Genomic DNA, 20,887 nt, shown 5'->3' on the forward strand with positions numbered 1-20,887 from the left:
TCTATTTTGGGGTTATATGCTATTAGCTAACTACACGTGTTATTCTACTTTTATGATAGTGCTAGGAACAAAAGAGGAAGTAATTATTCCACTGCCTAATAGGTCATTTCCCCTATATTGGATTAATAATCAAGCTTGGTTTATCCACCAGACTATTAGATACAGATCTCAAATAGGTTGCTTGCTACAGAAGCCAGATTTCTTAGTTCTTTCTTATATTTGTCATTGTCTACTCTTTGGTAAACTTTCAGTGCTAAGGTCAGTGCTAGATCACTACCCACTGAAAAGCCTGAAATAGTCTTAGTGAGACATTTTTAGTGCTGACAGAATATGTGTCTACAGGAGAAAAGAAAGGTGAGAGGAGTGTGTTGTGTGTTGGTGTAAGTGGTAGCAAAATTGTTACAGGTTTCACCTCGACTTTCCTTTGGTGCTATTTTTACTGCCTACCTACAAGTTGCCAACTTATTTGCATGGGACACTGCACTGAACATAGTAGCTCTGCTTCCATTCCACACTTGCAAAATGATCTGGCAACTTAAGGGGATAGAGGAAGAAAAAGCAAGGGCTCAATTATACAGATTTGAGAACACTTGGAATATTTCACACTTTATGCTAGAATACCAATTTCAATAGTGCAACTTAAGTACTTTATTTGATGATCAAACGATATAAAAATACAAACAGGTGAGACATAAAAGCCTTCCCTTAATGAATTCATCATTTTAAAATATAATGCCCATTATAAATTGGTGGTGAAACATACATTTTAAGTTTTGTTTTACAAAATGGTTTTCCCAGTTTAACGGTAGAGGACCTATAATACTCAAATCGAATTACAGCATTATAAGAGAAAAAAATAGAATCATAAATAGACCAAATGATTTTTAACATCCCCTCTGCCTTCTACCCAAAGTAAATTTAGTCCAAGGGAGTAAGGGTGGTAATCAACTATATAGAATAGGTACAAAAGGATTGGTTCTTTCAGTGATTAAATGAGGATGTTAGGTGAGTTTTTTCTCTCTCTCTGTGTCATATGTAGATCTTGCAGGCATCTGGATTGCAAATTGAAAGGAAAGGGCATAAATACATTTAAATTATGATAATACAAGGAGACTAGGCACATGACCAAGTGGGATTTATGCCTAGGTTTGACATTAAAAATTCAATTGAGGTAACCCGTCATATCAATAGGCTAAAGGAAAAAACACACAATCATATCAAGGCTAAAGAAAAAAACACACAATCATATCAAGATACAGAAAAAACACTTACCGTAATCCAATAGCTATTCATGATAAAAATATTCAGTGAATTAGGAATAGAGGGAAACTTCCTCAACCTGACAAAGCATATCACAAAAAACCTACAGTTAACATCATACTTAACAGTGAGAAACTTGAAGCTTTCCCACTAAGATCAGGAATAAGGCAAAGATGTCCCCCCCTCTCTACTGCTTTTCAATATCATATTATACAGGTTGGGAAGGAAGACAAAACTGTCTTTGTTCATAGATGACATAATGGTCTATGTAGAAAATCCAAAAACTTAACAAAAATACTTCTAGAACTAATAAGCAATTATAGCAAATAGCAAATTTTCATGATACAAGGTTAAAACTCAGTCACTCTCATATATACTGGCAATGAGCAAGTGGAATTTGAAGTCAAAATTTAATAAAAATTTTATTTAAAAAATTTAAAACTAAAATTCAATAATGTAAAATATCATTTACATTAGCATCCAAAAATTGAAATACTTGGGTATAAATCTAACAAAATGTACAAGATGTATATAAGGCAAACTACAAAACTCTGATGAAAGAATTCAAAGAACTATATAAATGAAGAGATATTCCATGTTCATGGATAGGAAAACTCAATGTTGTCAAGAAGTCAGTTCTTCTCAACTTGATCTATTGACTTAATGCAATCCCAATAAAAATACCAGCAAGTTATTTTGTGTATATCAGCAAGCAGATTTAATGTGTATATGGAGAGGCAAAAAGACCCAGAACAGCCAACTCAACATTGAAGGAGAGAACAAAGCTGGAGAATTGACACAGTCCAACTTCTAGACTTACTATAAGTCTACAGTAAACAAGACAGTATGGTAATGGCAAAAGAACAGACAAATAGGTCAATGGGGCAGAATACAGAGCTCAGGAATGCACTTACATAAATACATTCAGCTGATCTTTAACAAATGAGCAAATGCCATACAATGGAGCAAAGATAGTCTCTTCAACAAATGGTGCTGGAACAACTAGACATCCACATGCAAAAAAATGAATCTGGACACAAACCTTACACTCTTCATAAAAATTAACTCAAAATGTATGATAAGGCTTCCCTGGTGGCGCAGTGGTTGAGAGTCCACCTGCCGATGCAGAGGACACGGGTTCGTGCCCCGGTCTGGGAAGATCCCACATGCCGCGGAGCGGCTGGGCCCGTGAGCCATGGCCGCTGAGCCTGCACGTTCGGAGCCTGTGCTCCACAGTGGGAGAGGCCACAACAGTGAGAGGCCCGCATACTGCAAAAAAAAAAAAAAAAACAAAAGTATGATAGACCTAAATGTAAAATGCAAAACTCTAAAACTTCTAGAAGGTAACATAGGAGAAAATCTAGATGATCTTAGGCGTGGCAATGACTTTTTCAATACGACACTAAGGCACAATTCTTGAAAGAAATAACTGATAAACTGGACCTCATTAAAATTAAAAATTTATGCTTTATGAAAGGCAATATCAAGAGAATTACAAGATAACCAGAGTAGGAGAAAATATTTGCAAAAGATACATCTGATAAAGGACTATTGTGCAAAATATATAAAGAAGGCTTAACACTCAACAATAAGAAAATAAAGAACCTGATTTAAAAATGGTCCTTAACAGATACTCACCAAAGAAGATACACAGATGGCAAATTAGCTTATGCAAAGATGCTCCATATTATATGTCATCAGGGAAATGCAAATTAAACGAGATATCACTACACATCTTTTAGAAAGGCCAAAATCCAGAACATTGACAACACCAAACACTAGTAAGGATGTAGATCAATAGGAACTCTCGTGCATTGCTGATGAGAATGCAAAATGGTACAGCCGTATTGGAAGACAGTTTGGTGGTTTCTTAAAAAACTAAGCATGCTCTTACCATGTGAGCCAGCAATCACTCTCCTTGGTATTTACCCAACAGAGCTGAAAACTTATGTCCACACGAAAACCTGCACAGAGGTGTTAATAGCAGCTTTATTCATAATTGCCAAAACTTAAAAGCAACCAAGATGTCGTTCAGTAGGTGAGTGGATAAATAAACTGTGATACATCCAGATAATGTAATGTTATTTAGTGCTCAAAAGAATTGAGCTATCAAGCCATGAAAAGATATAAAGGTAGCTCACATGCATACTAAAAGGTTCAAGAACTCAATCTGAAAAGGCTACATACTGTATGAGTCCAACCATATGACATTCTGGAAATGGCAAAACTGTGAAAACAATAAAAAGATCAGGAGTTGCCAAGGGTTCAGGGGATGGGAAGGGAAGGATGAATTGGCAGATCACAAAGGATTTCTAGGGCAGGGAAAATACTCTGTATGATACAACAATGGTAGATGTATGTCGTTATACATTTGTCCAAACCCATAGAATGTACACCACTAAGAGTAAACCCTTAATGTAAACTATGGACTCTGGGTGATAATGATGTTCAATGTAGATTCATCAATTTCAACAAGTGTACCACTGTGATTGGGGATGTTAATAATGGGGGAGGCTATGCGTGTGTGGGGACCAGGGGGTATATGGTGAATCTCTGTACTTTCTGCTCAATTTTGTTGTGAACCTAAAACTGCTCTAAAAAATAAATGCTAATTTTTAAAAATTATCATATAGTAAAAAAGAAAGGAAACTAAGTACTTCCATAAGTCTAGGTGTTTAATTATAGGATTTTTATGGATGATATTGTGTCTTATGACTTGAGTAGTTTTCAAAGACACTCATGAGGTCTAAAGAAATCCTCTACTTGGCATTTTGTTTTTAATTCTTAGGTCAGATGTTGCCATTTTGTATAATGATCGCTCTGTCCTTGAAAATCACCATGTGAGTGCAGCGTATCGACTTATGCAAGAAGAAGAAATGAATGTCCTGGTAAATTTATCCAAAGATGACTGGAGGTGAGTTTCAGAGGAAACCTAGAGGAAATTTAATGTTAGGGAAAAAGTTAAGTGATGTAAACTGAAGAAAACAGATGAAAGTCAACAATCCTTTACTCACAAAACAAACTCAGTTCCCTTTGACTGGATGATTCTGAGAATGATTAGTGCCTAGAAGACGGTTCAGGAGCCAGGCTCTGTTACATGGAGCTGAACTATTTCAAGGCCAGTTCAACATCTATATGCATCATAGCCAATCCATAAGATTATGTACCACATAAGAAAAACCTTAAGATACATAACTACATACTCCCAGGAATGGAGCTCTACTCAGCTGTACCAATATGTGGTCCTACATGAATTCAAAATTTTAGCATCACACTGATCCCTTCATATATTACTTTTCTATATGTGTTTAGCTTCTCTAAAAATCAAAGAACTCACTATTTGGGGAAAAAGTTATGAATATAACATACTAAAATGACCTAGATGCAAAGGGTAATCTTACATGTTTCTCCAAGGCATCTGTCTTCTTAAAAAGAAAAAAAAAATTACGTGAAATGGTATTGCTTATTGCCATGCAGGGAAAAATAACAAGATGCACCCCTACTGCTCAGCATAACATTCCCTCCTTTCTTCTTGATCCTCAGGTCATCATCATCCCCTTCATTTGACTATAGGCTTGCCAGATGTAACAAATAAAAATACAGGACATCCAGTTAAATATAAATTTCAGATAAACATAGACATTTTTTAGTGTAAGTATATTCCTAATTTTCTGTGGGACCTACTTACATTAAAAAAAAAAAAAAAGGAAGCCTTTATCTTTAACTAAGATCTTGTTAAAAGTCAGTTAATGGCCTGAAAAAATTCCTATTCAAATTCAAATGTCAAAGTGTTCTTTAGGTTTGTTTCTGTTTTTGTGTTTTTCTTTAAATCAAGGTGAAAAGAAATGTCCAAAGAAGTAACCTGGAATTAAGATCTGCCTTAAAATACATAAATAAAAGTTTAATTCAGAGTTTAAAACAAGCCCTAATTTCCCATGGTTACTTCTCCAAATATTAAAACTTCCTGGATTTTCAAGGCTGGAAAAAATATGGGCTCACTTTTGCAACTGTAGAAAAAGCTCTGAAGTTAGGGGAAGGAGGCAATTCAGGCCTCTCATTTTATGCCACAGGAAACAATAGCACAGTTGGGTCACCAGCCTAGGAAGGCCAGGATCTAATTGTGAAGCCACCACTGCTGGGTATGGGGAAAACAGAAGGGCAAAGGTAGAAGCAGGGACACAGTGCAGAGGTGTTTCCTAAGGTCTGAGAGATTGACTGTTTATATCTAGAGTATTAATTTATTTCTTCATCAGTGATTATCATTCCCAGAGGTAACATTTGTATTATTAATTTTATTATTCCTTTGAATTAACGTTTTTCTTCTCAAAGTTATTCTGTTGCTATTTCAGTGTGATTTTTTTCTATTACACTTTGTTCTTTAACATCTTTATTATTTATTCTCATAATTTACTCCTCTAATATTTTATATTTTTGTACAGTAGCTAAGAAGTTACTGTACAAAACATCCTAATTGAGTGTTTTTATAGAATTTTTCTTTTCAGCCGCTCCACAAGGCTTGCAGGATCTTAGTTCCCCAGCCGGGGATAGAACCCGTGGCCCCAGCAGTGAGAGCACCAAGTCCTAACCACTGGACTGCCAGGGAATTCCCAATTTTTTTTAACACATACTATAATATCACATGATTTATGATTTGATTTATCATATGATTTAACACTGTTTCCAAAAAGCTGTAAAAGATTTATTTAATAGTATAAACTTGATACTATTTTACCAAGAATTAAAATATGGATAGCGGGACTTCCCTGGTGGCTCAGTGATTAAGATTCTGCCTGCCAATTCAGGAGACAGGGGTTCAAGCCCAGATCTGGGAAGATCCCACATGCGGCGGAACAACTAAGCCCGTGTGCCACAACTACTGAGCCCACGTGCCGCAACTACTGAAGCCCGCGCGTCTAGAGCCCATGCTCCACAACAAGAAAAGCCATGGCAATGAGAAGCCCGCACACTGCAACGAAGAGTAACCCCCGCTCACTGCAACTAGAGAAAGCCCACACGCAGCGACGAAGACCCAACACAGCCAAAAATAAATAAATTAATTAATTAATTAATTAAAATAAATAAATAAATAAAATATGGGTAGCTAGCTTTTTAAGGGTTTGTAGGTTTTCTGTTTGCAAATCTAGTTTTTAAAGTAACTTTAGTAACTATAAATGCAGTAATTTTTAAATTTTGGCAAGAAAAATGTATAAATAAAGTAACATTTCCTTTGTGTACTAGTTTGCCTATTGATATTAGTTGATTATTGACAATATCTAACATTTATTGATTACTGTTAAAAAACAAAGTTCAACTGAGTAAATTTTAAAAATCTTATTGGCTTTATTCAACCCAATTCATGAATTGGGCAGCATCCCATCTAGCAAATGAAAAGGAGCTCCAAATAACTGTACAAAATGGCAGACTTTTATAAGCAGAAAGAGGAAGACAAGGAAGTTATTCTATCAAGGAGCTGATTATTTCAGGCAAATTCACCTTCCTTTGGGGGATGACAGGGGTCTGTCACGTGGATTACCTCACTAGTGCTGACCAGGTAATTCCACATTGATTGGTTTAAGTTTCCAATCCTGGGGGAGGTATTAAGTCTTGTTTGGTGATGTGGGCTTAGCACAAGGACTCCATTTTGGGTCTGTTGTCTCTTTTTTAACATCACATCTGCAAAGTACAAAGTATTTATTAAATTTTATAGATTTCATAAAACTTTTGTCTCATTTTTCCTAGTTAACATGAATATTTTGGTACAGTTGGTATTGTAACATGGGTATCTCGTAATTTAGAAGAAAAAATGTAATTGAGAATAAGTATTAACTATCTTTGATAGCTTCCATTCCCTTAATATTTGGGTAAAAGAATTCTAAGCAAGCTATACAATATCATGAACAGTAATCAGAGTATTGTTTTCTTATTGCTCCTATCTAAAAATCCAACTGAATTGAGCACCCATAATTTTCAGCAAGAATCTCCAGTATGTGGTTGTTCTTAAAAACAAATCATTCAATCATACCATCTTTAGGTAAAATATCTTTGACACAAGATCATAATTCAAGTTTAGCATACACCTGTAATTTAGCTTATTCTACTGGCCACAGAATGAAATAAAATATCATTTCCAGTATAAGCGACTTTTTTACCTATCTGTACTGAGCAAGCAATGAATTGTAGAACATGCAAGCCTTTACTGGCATTACTCATCTCCTGCTTACTGTGAGAATGAGTTATTCATTCATAGACTTTGTGATATGTTCACCGTATTTGCAGTGTCTTGGTTAAAATTTTAACAGTACCAGTAGCTCTGTCTATGATATGTAGGATCGAGGTCCCCAGGGCTTAAACAGAGAATTCCCACTCACTTATAGCCTTGGTTTCTCTGGAGTCCTCATGATGGAAGCTCGGTACAGTGGAGTGATCCAAGTGTCAGCTTTGCTAGTGGGAACTCTTGGGGGTGAATCTTATCTCTGCTATGTACTAGCTGTGTGACTCAGCAAACAACTCAATCCCCTCTGGTGGGAAATAGTAGTACCCCCTCACATAAAAGCACCTAGAACACTGCCTTGATTGAAGAAATACTGAATAAATGGTGGTGGTTTTCTTAATTACAAATTCTGCCTTTAGAATAGTTTTTTCTTTAAAATTAGTTAGGATTCTTTCTGATACTATTATTTCTAAAAATAATATTTAGAAATTATGAGTGGGGGAGGGATGTAGGTGTGGGAGGGAAAGCATCCAGTTCTTTAAAAGGAGATGTTGCCCAGCATCATTCACAAATCACTCTCCTGGCAACATCCTAAAGCCAAACTTTTGTAAGCTCTTTTACATTTAAAATGTAGCATCTTTTGTGCTCATACCATTAGAAAAAAATAAAATGTAATTCGCAATATTAAGGAAATATTTCACTTGAGAACAAAAAGGGACCAAACAAACCTTTCTGCTTTTGATGACTCCACAGGGATCTTCGGAACCTAGTGATTGAAATGGTTTTGTCTACAGACATGTCGGGTCACTTCCAGCAAATTAAAAATATAAGAAACAGTTTGCAGCAGCCTGAAGGGTAGGTGTTTTTTTGTTTTTTTTTTCATGTTAAAGGTATGTGGGCTTGGACTCAAAGGAGACTGTAATTGGTTACTTTGTTCTGATAATTTGAGCATGTCCTTGTTTTGACAGGCTTGACAAAGCCAAAACCATGTCCCTGATCCTCCATGCAGCAGACATCAGTCACCCAGCCAAATCCTGGCAGCTGCACCACCGATGGACCATGGCCCTGATGGAGGAGTTTTTCCTACAGGTGCCTCTTTCATGTTCTGTGTCTATGCAAATGTTTTTGGAAATAGTGACTGTGCATATCGACGTACATCTTCTCTGTAAAGAATCCAGGCCTTGTGACTTGCTATTACCAACTTGGCCACAACACATTCTTGGGACTTCAGGCAGAATTTATTAATCTTTCAAATGAATGTATTAAATAATCCTATGTAGTATAATACACGTTTTAAAGAGGGTCAAGTCTTGGATCTCAGATGCCAATCTCAAGAGAGAAAGAAATTAACAAATGAGTCGCTATCTGCTGTTAAAAGGTAAAATGCTAGGGTTAGGTTTAGGGTTAGGATTTGCAGAGGCAGCAAATAGCTTTCATCATAAAAAGAGAAAGGGAGGATTTATAACACTTCTGCATACATCTTGCTGGTTAGAATTTAGTTATACATGTATAGTTCCAAGGATGGCTGAGAAATATAGCTTTTAGCTGGGTGAACATGTACCTAACTGCAAAAATCTATTGTTATGTGAAAAAGCAAGCCTGGATATTGTTGACAAAAAATTAATCAATAGCCAATCTAAGAAAGAAATGGAAAATTTTATTTGAGCCAAAATAAAGATTATAACCTGGGAGACAGTCTCTCAGAGAGTTCTGAGAACTGTTCTGAAGAGGTAAAGGGGGAGGCCAGTATATATGTGATTTCGGCAAAAGGGGTGCATGCAATCAAGTATGCATCTCAGTAGAAGGTTGCTGCTAGTCACAAGGAACAGACATTTTAGTTAATGGTTTTAGTGCTTTTCTAAGTATGGGAAGATGCAAGAATCCAAGTTCACAAGAAATTTCTCCTGAAAATATCTAACTATCTGAAGGCCAGTTCTGTCAGTTTCCCCCCAGCACAAAGCACCACATCCTGATCTTCACCCTGAATTCCTTTCAGGGTGTATTGTAAGTCAGCAACTTCAGTGCCTGATGACTTGATTATTGTAGGACTGGATGGCGGGCAACATTCTTTATTTTACAATCTCTCACCTTTAGGTCTTAATTTCGACCAAGATTTGGGAGGCATTTCATGACCAATTTGTTCCATGGCACTAGGAATACTCATTCCCAGGTTGGGCAAGAATTTCGTTGTTAGGCCACTCAGTGTACTATTACTGGACTAAACCCTGTTAACAGTGGCCAGAAACTTCTGGAACGCCTGTCATACTAGTCTCTTATGGTTCAGGAAATGGTTCCCTCTTGTTGCTTCTTCCCATATCTAGAGTTACACTATTGTAATCATTGATCTTATAGAACTGTATATTTGGTCAATTGTTTCAAGTTGCCTAATCATCATTAATTTTATCACAGTCACACATTTAGTAATGCAAGAAACAATAATCTTGTAAAATAGGCAGAATACAAGTACTAAGGTCATAGTGAGTACTTAAGTTAAAAACTTCCATTAGGTGTGACCCAGTATCTCTCCAGGTCATCTGACCAGTCTGCTTTGCACCAATCGCTATCTTTAAGGGAAATGATGCATTGGCATTGTACATAAAGTGCACCAAAGATGTCTGCACATACGAGGTGAGCAGTGGGTCATCTTGACCCCTTACAAGATTGCAAAAAGCAATGTTAATTTCTAAGGAGTTACATGGCTGGTGCCAGAAGGAAAAGAATTGATCTTTATGATTGAGCAGGTATTTCTGCCATTGGGGAGGTTTGGTTAATGCATAATGCAGATGCACAATGGACACTAGAGGGGCGGGAAGAGGCCCAGATGGGCAGAGCAAAAAATATGTTTAAATTTTTCTTGTCTTGCCTTAAAATGTGAATTTTTATTTCATCAATATGGAGAATGACCAGTGTTCTCTACAACAAGTATATGTTTTTTTTTCTCTATGGTGTCCTTATTCTGTTTCTACTCCCACTGGGGTACTACAGTAAAATGAGCCAAGTGACTCAGGAAAGTGCTCTACTTACAATTATAGTTTTATTATAAAGAATACAACTCAGGAACAGCCAAATGAAGAAGTGCATAGGCCAAGGTCTGGAAGGGTCCCAGATATGAATCTTCCACGCTCTCTCCCCGTAGAGTCAGGGTGTGTCACCTTCCTGACACATCCATGTGTTCACCAACTAAAACGTGCCACTGAGTTTTGGTGTCAGGAGTGTTTATGGGGATTCATTACATAGGCATGACTGATTAAATCATTGCCCATGTGATTGAACTCAACTTCCAGCCCTCCTTTCCTCCCAGATGACGCTGCCCCAATATTCCAACCCTCTAATCATGTGATTGGTCTCTCTGGTGAGCAGCCCTATCCTGAAGCAATCTAAGGGGTCTTATGCCATGAATCACATAATTAGCATAACAAAGAGTCTCCTATCACTCAGGAAATTTTATGGGTTTTTGAACCTTTGTGCCAGGAACCAGGAACAAAGATCAGATACATTATTTATGATGCCACAGTCCTGTTTAGAGAAGCTCTTTTTTAACTTCTGTATTTTCAGATTATTTGATTTCTCAACATTGTTCTTTATTTGTAATCTTTATTTTTTAATGTTTCACTTATTCTGAAAACATAAAGACCAAATACATTACTGTAGTTAGATGACTATGGTTTTTGTCTCCTATTGTCAATAGGTATATGGTTTCACTTTGAAATAGCGTTGCATAGTCCTAGAGAAAGTTACTAAGTAACATGTTCGAAATTCAAATATTTTTACATTAAAAATGTCTTTAGGGCTTCCCTGGTGGCGCCGTGGTTGAGTCCGCCTGTCAATGCAGGGGACACGGGTTCGTTCCCCGGTCTGGGAGGATCCCACATGCCGCGGAACGGCTAGGCCCGTGAGCCATGGCCGCTGAGCCTGTGCGTCCGGAGCCTGTGCTCTGCAACGGGAGAGGCCACAGCAGTGAGAGGCCTGCATACCGCAAAAAAAAAAAAAAAGTCTTTAAAAAATATTTTAATACATTTTGTGCTTAACAATAAAAAACCAAATGTTAAAATCTGTTCAATTCTAAAGGCAAGCTGCATGCTATGGCCAATTAAAAATTATAATTTTAGTTACTCAACGAATCATCAGACAATGGTAAATATAAAATAGACTTAGAGAGCTTTAATAACAACATTCTCACATTAGAGATGAAAAAAACAGAACCAGGAAAAGATAAAATGACTTTTCTTGGGTTAAGAAGAAATATTAAAATATTTTTAATTGAATGACCATGAAAACACAACATATGAAAATTTGTGGGATGCAGCTGAAGCAATGCTAAGAGAAAATTTTATAGCTTTAGATGCTTATATTAGAAGAATGTATAAATCAGTTATCTATGTTTCTACCTTACTAAGTAAGCTAAGAAAAGTTAAGAAAATTAAACCAAAATAAGTTGATGGAAGGAGATAATAAATATAAAAGCAGAAAATCGATGAAATAGAACAAGACAAACAATAGCAAAAATTAGCAAAAGCAACAGTTGTTTCTCTGAAAAAAATAAAATAAAATTACTAGCAGGATCAAAAAGAGAAAAAAACAGCATAAATTGTAAAGGAAAGAAGAGATATCGTTACAGATCTATATATATCAAAAGGATAAAGAATGTTATACACAATATAAATTTAATGACTCAGATGAAATTACCAAATTATTTGAAAGATACAAATTACCAAAACAGACACAAGAAAAAAACTGTAATCTGAATATCCATATATCTGTTTTTAAACACTGTAGTTTAAACTCTTCCTGTGAAGAAAATTCCAGGCTTAAATGGCTTCAGTTTTTAATTTTCATTTCAATTCTTAATTCTCAGTTCAGCTGAGAGAGGGTGAATTCTCTCAAACTTTTCAGGAAAAAATAATGCCAGTCTTACACAAATTCTTTCATGACATGGAGGAAGAGGGAAAATTGTCAATATAACCCCTGACAAAAGCTAACAAAGCCTTTGCAAGTAAGAAAATTGTACACCCATATCTGTCATGAACCTAGATGTACAATTCCTTAAAATATTAGCAAATCCAACTCAGCAATATAGTAAAAGGGTACACATCATGACCTCCATTGACTTACTAATCAAAAATCATTTAGGTACTTTACCATATTAAGAGGAAAAAAGGGGGGGGAATCCTATTATCATCTCAATACTTGTAGAAAAAGCATTTGACAAAATTCAAAAGACATTTATTATAAAAACTTTCAGCAAACTAGAAATAGGAGACCTCTCTCAACCTGGCAAAAGGTGCCTATAGTTAACAATACTTCATGGTGAAATATTGAACACTTTCATTCTAAGATTTGGATGTCTACTCTTACCACTTCCATAACATTGCATTTGAAATTCTAGGTAGTGCAATAAGGTAATAGAAGGAAATAAAGAATAGATTGGATAAAAAGAAATAAAACTGTCTTATTTCCAGAAACATGAGCATCTACATAGAAAATCTTAAAGAATCTGTTAAAAGCTACTTGGACTGATAAATGAGTTTATCAGGGTTGTTGAATCAATTGTATTTCTGTATGCTAGCAGCAAAAAATTTGAAAATGAAAATTTAAAAACAATATTATTTATAATAGCATAAAAATAGTAAACTATATGGGAATATATTAATTAAATGCATATAAAACCTTGATACAGAAAACCACAGAATATTGTTGAGAAAAAAATTTTAAAGATCTATATAAATGGAGAGATATACTATGTTAATGGATTGAAAGATCTAATATCGCCAAGATGTCAATTCTTCCAAAATTGTTTAATATATTTAACATAATCCTTATTAAATATTACAATAGTCTTCTTTATAGAAGCTGAAAGAAAAGCTGATCCTAAAATCTCCATGGAAAAGAATCTAAAATAGCCAAAATAATTTTGAAAATGACTAAGAGTTGAAGGACTTACACTTCCTTATTACACAACTCGGTATAAAGCTACAGTAATCAAGTCAGTGTGTTACTGACATAGGGACAGACAAATAGGCAATAAAATAGAATAGTGATTCCAGAAATAGTTCCATACTTAGACGATCATTTGATTTTCTACAAAATCACCAAAACAGCTAAATGGGGAAAGGGAAGTCCACAAATAGCAGTGGAACAACACATTATATGTATGGAAGAAAAGGAACCTGCCTGTCCTCTACCTGTACCATGTATAAAAATTAAATTCAAGATTAACCACAGGCTTAACACAAAACTATAAAGTTTCTACAGGAAAACTCAAGAGAATGTCTCTCTAATCTTAGGGGTAAGCAAATATTTCTTAGTGAAGACACATATAGCACTACCTATAAAAGAAGAAATTTGTAAAGTGGACAAAAGCAAAATTCAAAACTTCTGCTCTTCCAAAGATACTATTAAGAAAAGGCAAGCCATAGACAGAGAGAAAATATTTGTACTACAGATATCTGGCTACAGGCTTGTACCAGATTGCATAAAGAATTGCTACAAATCAGTAATAAAAAGAAAAGCAGCCCAATTTGATCAGACACCTCATAAAAGAAAACACACAAATGGGTAGTAAGTACGTACAAGTATGTTCATTTTCATTACTTATCAAAGAATTGCAAATTAAAAGCACAATGAGATACCACTACACCCTCACCAGAATGGCTAAAATTAAAAGGACTGACAATATTAAGTGTTACTGAGGATGTGGAGCCACTGGAAGTCTCAGGCATTGATGGTGGGAGTATAAATCATTACAATCCATCTGGAAAACTACTGGTTGACATCTATTAAAGTTAAACTTAATATCGCCTATGACCCAGCATGTCCACCCATAGGTGTATAACCTACATAAATTAGTGCTTATGCTCACCAAATGTCTTATGTAGGAGTAGTTGTAATGGTATTACTTATGATAGCCCGATATTAGAAAAAGTCCAAATGTGCATCAAAAATAGTAATGCATAAGTAAATCATAGTATAGTCATACAAAAGAATGTCATACAATAAGAAATGGACCAATAATATGAACCACAGTGAACCTCAAAAAAATGGATACTATAGGGCTTCCCTGGTGGCGCAGTGGTTGAGAGCCCGCCTGCCAATGCAGGGGACAGGGGTTCGTGCCCCGGTCTGGGAAGATCCCACATGCTGCGGAGTGGCTGAGCCCGTGAGCCATGGCCGCTGAGCCTGCGCGTCCGGAGCCTGTGCTCCGCAACGGGAGAGGCCACAACAGTGAGAGGCACGCATACCGAAAAAAAAAAGGATACTATATGATTCCCTTTATATGAAGTTCAAAAACTGGCAAAATTAATCCATGGTGATTGAAATCTGAACAATGGTGGCCTGCCTATATGGGGTAGGATTCACTAGAAGAGGGTAAAGGAACCTTTTGTGGGTGATGGAAGTGTTCTATATCTTTATTGAGTGTTAGTTACACAAGTGTGTTCATGATTTATACTGTTAAGATTTGTACATAAATTTTTCCTTAATTTAGAAAAGGAATATATCAGAATGAAGGTGCTTCACTAGTGACTTAAACAAAATACTCTAAAAAAAATAAAAAACTCTAATAAATCCCAGAAACTCTTGAAAATTACTGTTAGATCTCCAAATAACACCATGACTTGTATTACCCATCTTTTATTGATTTAAAACCAAAGATTTTCATGAATTCAATGAAATTGAGGCCTGATGATTTTGAAGTTCACTACCTTATTCTTGAATTTTCTAGAAAGGTGACTGATAACTGTTAATGAAACTCCTGGCATGCAGTAATTTTTGACATCTGAATTTCAGGGTAGAGGCACTTTGTTTTGTGAGGCTACTTAGCTCCTCTGTCATTCTCAGAGCCTGGTAAACAGTGACTCAGATATCTGAATACTAGAGATTAAAATACATCCAACACAAAAGGTCAAGTCTTGGAATAGGTATAGCATCATGCTGCTTGGAATGTTTTTGTGATCTTCATTTTTCAGAGTGTGTTAGAGTGAGGAGGTGTCAGGTTTTCATTTTGTTTTGTTCTTTGATAGGACTCTTGGCAATAATAGGCATTTATGTAACCCCAAAATATTCAGAAATGACAGTCTTTGCTTGAATGACCTTAACATATAAGGCACGATACTTACAGCCCAAAGGAGAGGAAAGTGTATGTGTTAATATGGGCTATTATAAAATCAAAACATCTCTGTTTGCATTGCCTCATCTCTTCAACTATGAAAATCTTCTCAGATCATAATAAATTAATATAGGACTGAGTTTTAAAATGGAATCATATTTAATAATGGAATCTTAGATTTTCTCTGGATTTTTAAAAGTAAATGACTTTTTCTTCCAGTTTTTTATTGAGATATAATTGACATCCAGCACTGTATAATTTTAAGGTGTACTGCATAATGATTTAACTTACATACATCATGAAATGATTACCGAAATAAGTTTAGTAAACACCCATCATCTCATATAGATAAAAAAATTAAAGAAATAAAAAATTTTTTTCCTTGTGATGAGAACTCTTAGGATTTGCTCTCTTAACAATTTTCATGTATAACTTACAGAAGTGTTAACCATATTTAACATGTTGTACATTACATCCCTAGTACTTATTTGTCTTACAACTGGAAGTTTGTACCTTTTTATTACCTTCATCCAATTGGCTTTTAAATCCCCTTCAGAAATATATTTAGCAAAACAGGAGAATGTAGAGCTAAAAGTCAAAATAAGTGAGTTTGCACTAACAGCGATTATGTTTTACAAGCAAAACAAGTTTATTTTTACGAGACATACTAAAATATGACTGACTCCAGAAGGAATCCATTTTTTATGCTTTCAACTAACTAAATGAATCTCTCAGTACCCTTAATTTTCTTAGCCATACCACATATTTTAGCCTTTTGGAGGTAGATACAGCAATGAATCTGAAACCCCTTGGTTTGTGCTTTGCTCTGAATATTTTTGACATAAGCTATTTAACTGGATCTATGTATCTATGCAGATGCCCTAGAAATTGGCAAGACTGCAATGGTTTTTCCATGTTTCTTCTTATTCCTGCTCATCCTCACATAACCACCTGTAACTATCACTTTGTAGAACCCACAGTGCTAATAAATAACTTCTTGGTATGGATCTAGCCAAGATAACAGGTTTTTTTTTAATTAAAGTATAGCTGGTTTACAATGTTGTATTAATCTCTGCTGTACAGCAAAGTGGTTCAGTTATATATATATACATCCTTTTTAAAATATTCTTTTCCATTATGGCTTATCACAGGATATCGAATATAGTTCCCTGTGCTATACACTAGGACCTTATTGTTTATCCATGACAGGTTTTTTATCTCAGTTGAAACATCACGTTTATAAAGACATTTGAAAATATATTCCTTCATTCCTTTAGAATGTACTAAGAATCTAAATTATGTAATATGTCACACGATCTACTGGTTATTCTAGGGAATTTGAGGCAAATCAGACAAGATCTGCCCAGAACTCATCGCTTCCCTGAGCTGCAGTAAAAATGTAAACATTTATGTTTCTTGTTAAAGTATTTGATATACATCGGGCAAACATAAGAAGTCTAATAATGCAAAGTAAGTGATCATTGGACTTGGCTTCAGAAACCCAAGTGTGAACATTAGCTTTCTATCTTTCCAGCAGTGGTGGATATGAGCCTTCACCTTCTTACCTATAATAAGGGATTAATACCCATTCTGTCTCCTCCCCAGGATGGCTATGAGGAACAAAATGATACAATGAATGTGAGAGGTCTTCTTACATTATAGACATGATACAAATGTGAGGAATTGGTATTATTTGTTATCCTCCATGTCTATGTTAATTTCCATATTTTTCCAAGGTCAAGTATCAGAGAGCCATTGACTATGAAATATTTTATTTGACAGTCACTTAAAGCCTTTGACTGAACACAGGTTTTAAAACACATTCCCTATACAACCATGAAGCTTAAAAAGCAGCCAGTTAAGAGAAGCATTTTTCTTTTGCTATGAAAAATATAGCACTAGACTTGAAATCCATTCAATGGGTTTTGAGCAAAATTAGAGACTGGATATAAATTCAAAAAGTTAGTAAAAGTACTCAAAGGAAGGAGCTAATTTTGGAACTTTCAAGAGCAACAATAAAATTTATGTGTGTGCATGTATGTGATATATATATAGATAGATATGTGTATATATATATATATGTGTGTGTGAGTGTATATATATATATACACACACATATATATATATATATACATATATATATATATGTTTTAGAAAAATCCAGAAAAAATTTGGGATGCATTGTCTCCTAAGTCAATTTTTCATTAATTTTTCTACGAAGTTCATTTTAACTAACAAATGGGCTTAAATAGACATTAAAAATTTTAAAACGCAATGTATTTCTGGAGGACAAACCAATTTCTGGATTCAAAGCTTTTGTATCATCCTTAAAAATCTCATCAGCTTTACCCTATTCTTTGGTGTAACTACTTAGGTACACCTTGTAAAACCATGGGAAATTGTAACCAGAAGAGATTAAAATTGAATCTAGAATTTGCAGTCTTGACAAATTTTTATTTCTGATTCTTAGTAAGCAGCTGATGGTAAAGGAAGTAAAGCACGTCCCCATCTCCGAGGCATGTTTCATAGCAAGCTTGTGATATTCATGAATGCAGTTAACACACTCCCTTCAAGTGTTCGCACAGCTCGACACAGTTGCCTCTGCCCCCGACTGTAATGGGAGAATTTGGAAGATGCTCCATTCATTTCAACTATGACTGATAAGACTGATAGATTAGAGGTGGAAGTACTAGTCAAGAAAATAACCATTAGTAGAGGAGACAGGTTTTTTTGTTCTTATTCTTTTCTTGAACATGTTAGGTTGGCAAGATAACAAGAAGTTAATAAAATTAAAAATTTTAAAAAATAGTTTCCATTAAAATGTGTTCATATTTTATACTATGTGAATTTTTTCCTTCTTCAACTAGTCCTTTTGTGTGATACATGAAAAAAGAATCTATATCTGAGCAAAATCTACATTTGCCAATAAGTATAACTTTATCAACAAGGAGAAACAAATAATTGGAAATGCAAGTTATTTGGAAAGAAAGGTCAAAATGGTTATTTTACCCTAAACTGTATACAGTAAGACCCCTCTATTTTCTTCAAAATTGCTAGAAGTAGTATAAAGTGTGTTATTTCAAAATAAATTGTATTTTCTGTAGCAATAAAAATATATTTAGTTAGTACATTCTCAGCTGAGGATCTGTCACTAAAAATAATAGATACAAGAAACAAAAAAAAAAACCCAAACTTCACAAACATACAGAACTGTAGCTATGAGCCAGGATAAAAAACCAAAGCTTATAGTATTAAGAGGCATAAAAGTGTTACAAACATTGATTACACAGGGGTACTAATGTCCTGCAAAATATTTATAACACGAAAATACAGCTATACCATATCATAAATTTTACTGAAAGTGAATATGTTACTATAATAATCATTAAACTTTTATACAGTTTGGGGGCTTTCTTAGAATTTGGAAGGGCCCATTTTTAGAAGGAATGAAGGAAGGTAATTAGATGAGCTAAATCCCTTAAGTAAGTTGTTCCAAGAAGGCCAAACTAGTGCATCTTCCCCTCCTTTCACAATTAAATTTGACGGACTGGCGGTCCCTCAAATTCTACCCTCGGCCTTATAGTGGCCTCCAAGCCTGTGGTCAGGATCTTCCTATATGCTTGCTGTTGATGTTGCTTCTGAGATCAAAACCTCTTCAACACAAGAGGTTTCTCAAGATATCTGTACTTCACCCTTTCTTATCTTCTGCATTTCTTTAAAACTATAGAAATTGTTTTGGCTTCACAGAAAATGCAAAAAGGGAAAAAGAAAAAAATTTGCCACTAAATCACTAGATTTGACACCTTGTTGACAGCTATCAGAGTATTTCACACCATTTAGGAAAGCATAAAAACAATTACAGGCATTACTCATTTATTGTGCTTCACTCTATTGTGCTTCTCAGATACTGTGTTTTTCACAAATTGAAGATTTGTGGCAATCCTGCACAAAGCAAATCTATCAGTGCCATTTTTCCAACAGTATTTGCTTACTTCATGTCTCTGTGCCACATTTTGGTAATTCTAACAATATTTCACACTTCTTCATTATTATTATATGTATTCGTTGTAGTGATCTCTGATCAGTGATCTTTGAAGTTACTATTGTAATTGTTTTGGGGTGCCACAAACCACGCCTATACAAGAAAGCGGACTTAACTGATAAATGTTATTTGTATTCTGACCGTTCACTGACCAGCTGGCCATTCCCCTCTCTCTCTCCTCCTCAGGCCTCCTTATTCCCTGAGACAGGGCAATATTGAAATTAGGCCAATAATAATCCTTTAATGCCCTCCAAGCGTTCAAGTGAAAGGAAGAATTGCACATCTCTCACTTTAAATCAAAAGCTAGAAATGATTAAGCTTAATGAAGAAAGCACATCAAAAGCTGAGATAGGCTGAAAGCTAGGCCTCTTTTGCCAATTAGCCAAGTTGTGGATGCAAAGAAAAAGTTCTTGAAGAAAATGAAAGGTGCTACTCCAGTGAATACATGAATAAGAAAGCAAAATAGTCTTATTGTTGATATGGAGAAAGTTTTAGTGGTGTAGTTAGAAGATCAAAAAAGCCACAACATTCCCTTAAGCCAAAGCCTAATCCAGAGCAAGGCCCTAACTCTCTTTAATTCTATGACGGCTGAGAGAGGTAAGGAAGCTGCAGAAGAAATTTTGAAGCTAGCAGAGGTTGGTTCATGAGATTTAAGGAAAGAAGTCATTACCATAACCTAAAAGGGCAAGGTGAAGAAGCAAGTGCTGATGTAGAACCTGCAGCAAGTTATCCAGAAGCTCTAACTAAGATAATTAATGAAGATGGCTTCACTAAACAATAGATTTTCAATGCAAGGAAATGGCTTTCTATTGGAAAAGATACCATCTAGGATTTTCATAGATAGAGAGGAGAAGTCAATACCTGGCTTCAAAGCTTCAAAGGACAGGCTGACTCACTTGTTAGGGACTAATGCAACTGGTGACTTAAAGTTGAAGCACTCATTTACCGTTCTGAAAATCCTAGGGCCCTTAAGAAATATGCTAAATCCACTCTACCTGTACTCTATAAATGGAACAATAAAGCCTGGATGACTGCACATCTGTTGACAACATGGCTTACTGAATATTTTATTTAATTTTGGCTGTGTTGGGTCTTCATTGCTGCACGCAGGCTTTCTCTAGTTGCGGCGAGCAGGAGCTACTCTTTGTTGCAGTGCGCAGGCTTCTCATTGTGGTGGCTTCTCTTGTTGCGGAGCATGGGTTCTAGGCATGCTGGCTTCAGTAGGTGTGCACGTGGGCTCAGTAGTTGTGGCTCGCAGGCTCTAGAGCGC

At 35.5% G+C, this 20,887-nt stretch overlaps 1 protein-coding gene across 10 annotated transcripts in view; it reads left to right on the plus strand.

The window, feature by feature from the left end:
* Positions 1-20,887, plus strand: part of PDE1A (phosphodiesterase 1A) — a 288,873-nt gene that overhangs the window by 197,439 nt on the left and 70,547 nt on the right. For all 10 annotated transcript variants that reach the window (XM_060152508.1, XM_060152509.1, XM_060152505.1 and 7 more), the window contains exons 8-10: positions 4,049-4,174; positions 8,225-8,326; positions 8,440-8,560. In XM_060152508.1, the coding sequence (XP_060008491.1) occupies positions 4,049-4,174; positions 8,225-8,326; positions 8,440-8,560 (349 nt within the window). The remainder of the gene's footprint in view (positions 1-4,048; positions 4,175-8,224; positions 8,327-8,439; positions 8,561-20,887) is intronic.

This window comes from Lagenorhynchus albirostris, chromosome 6, assembly GCF_949774975.1.
Source record: "Lagenorhynchus albirostris chromosome 6, mLagAlb1.1, whole genome shotgun sequence".
Taxonomy (NCBI): domain Eukaryota; kingdom Metazoa; phylum Chordata; class Mammalia; order Artiodactyla; family Delphinidae; genus Lagenorhynchus; species Lagenorhynchus albirostris.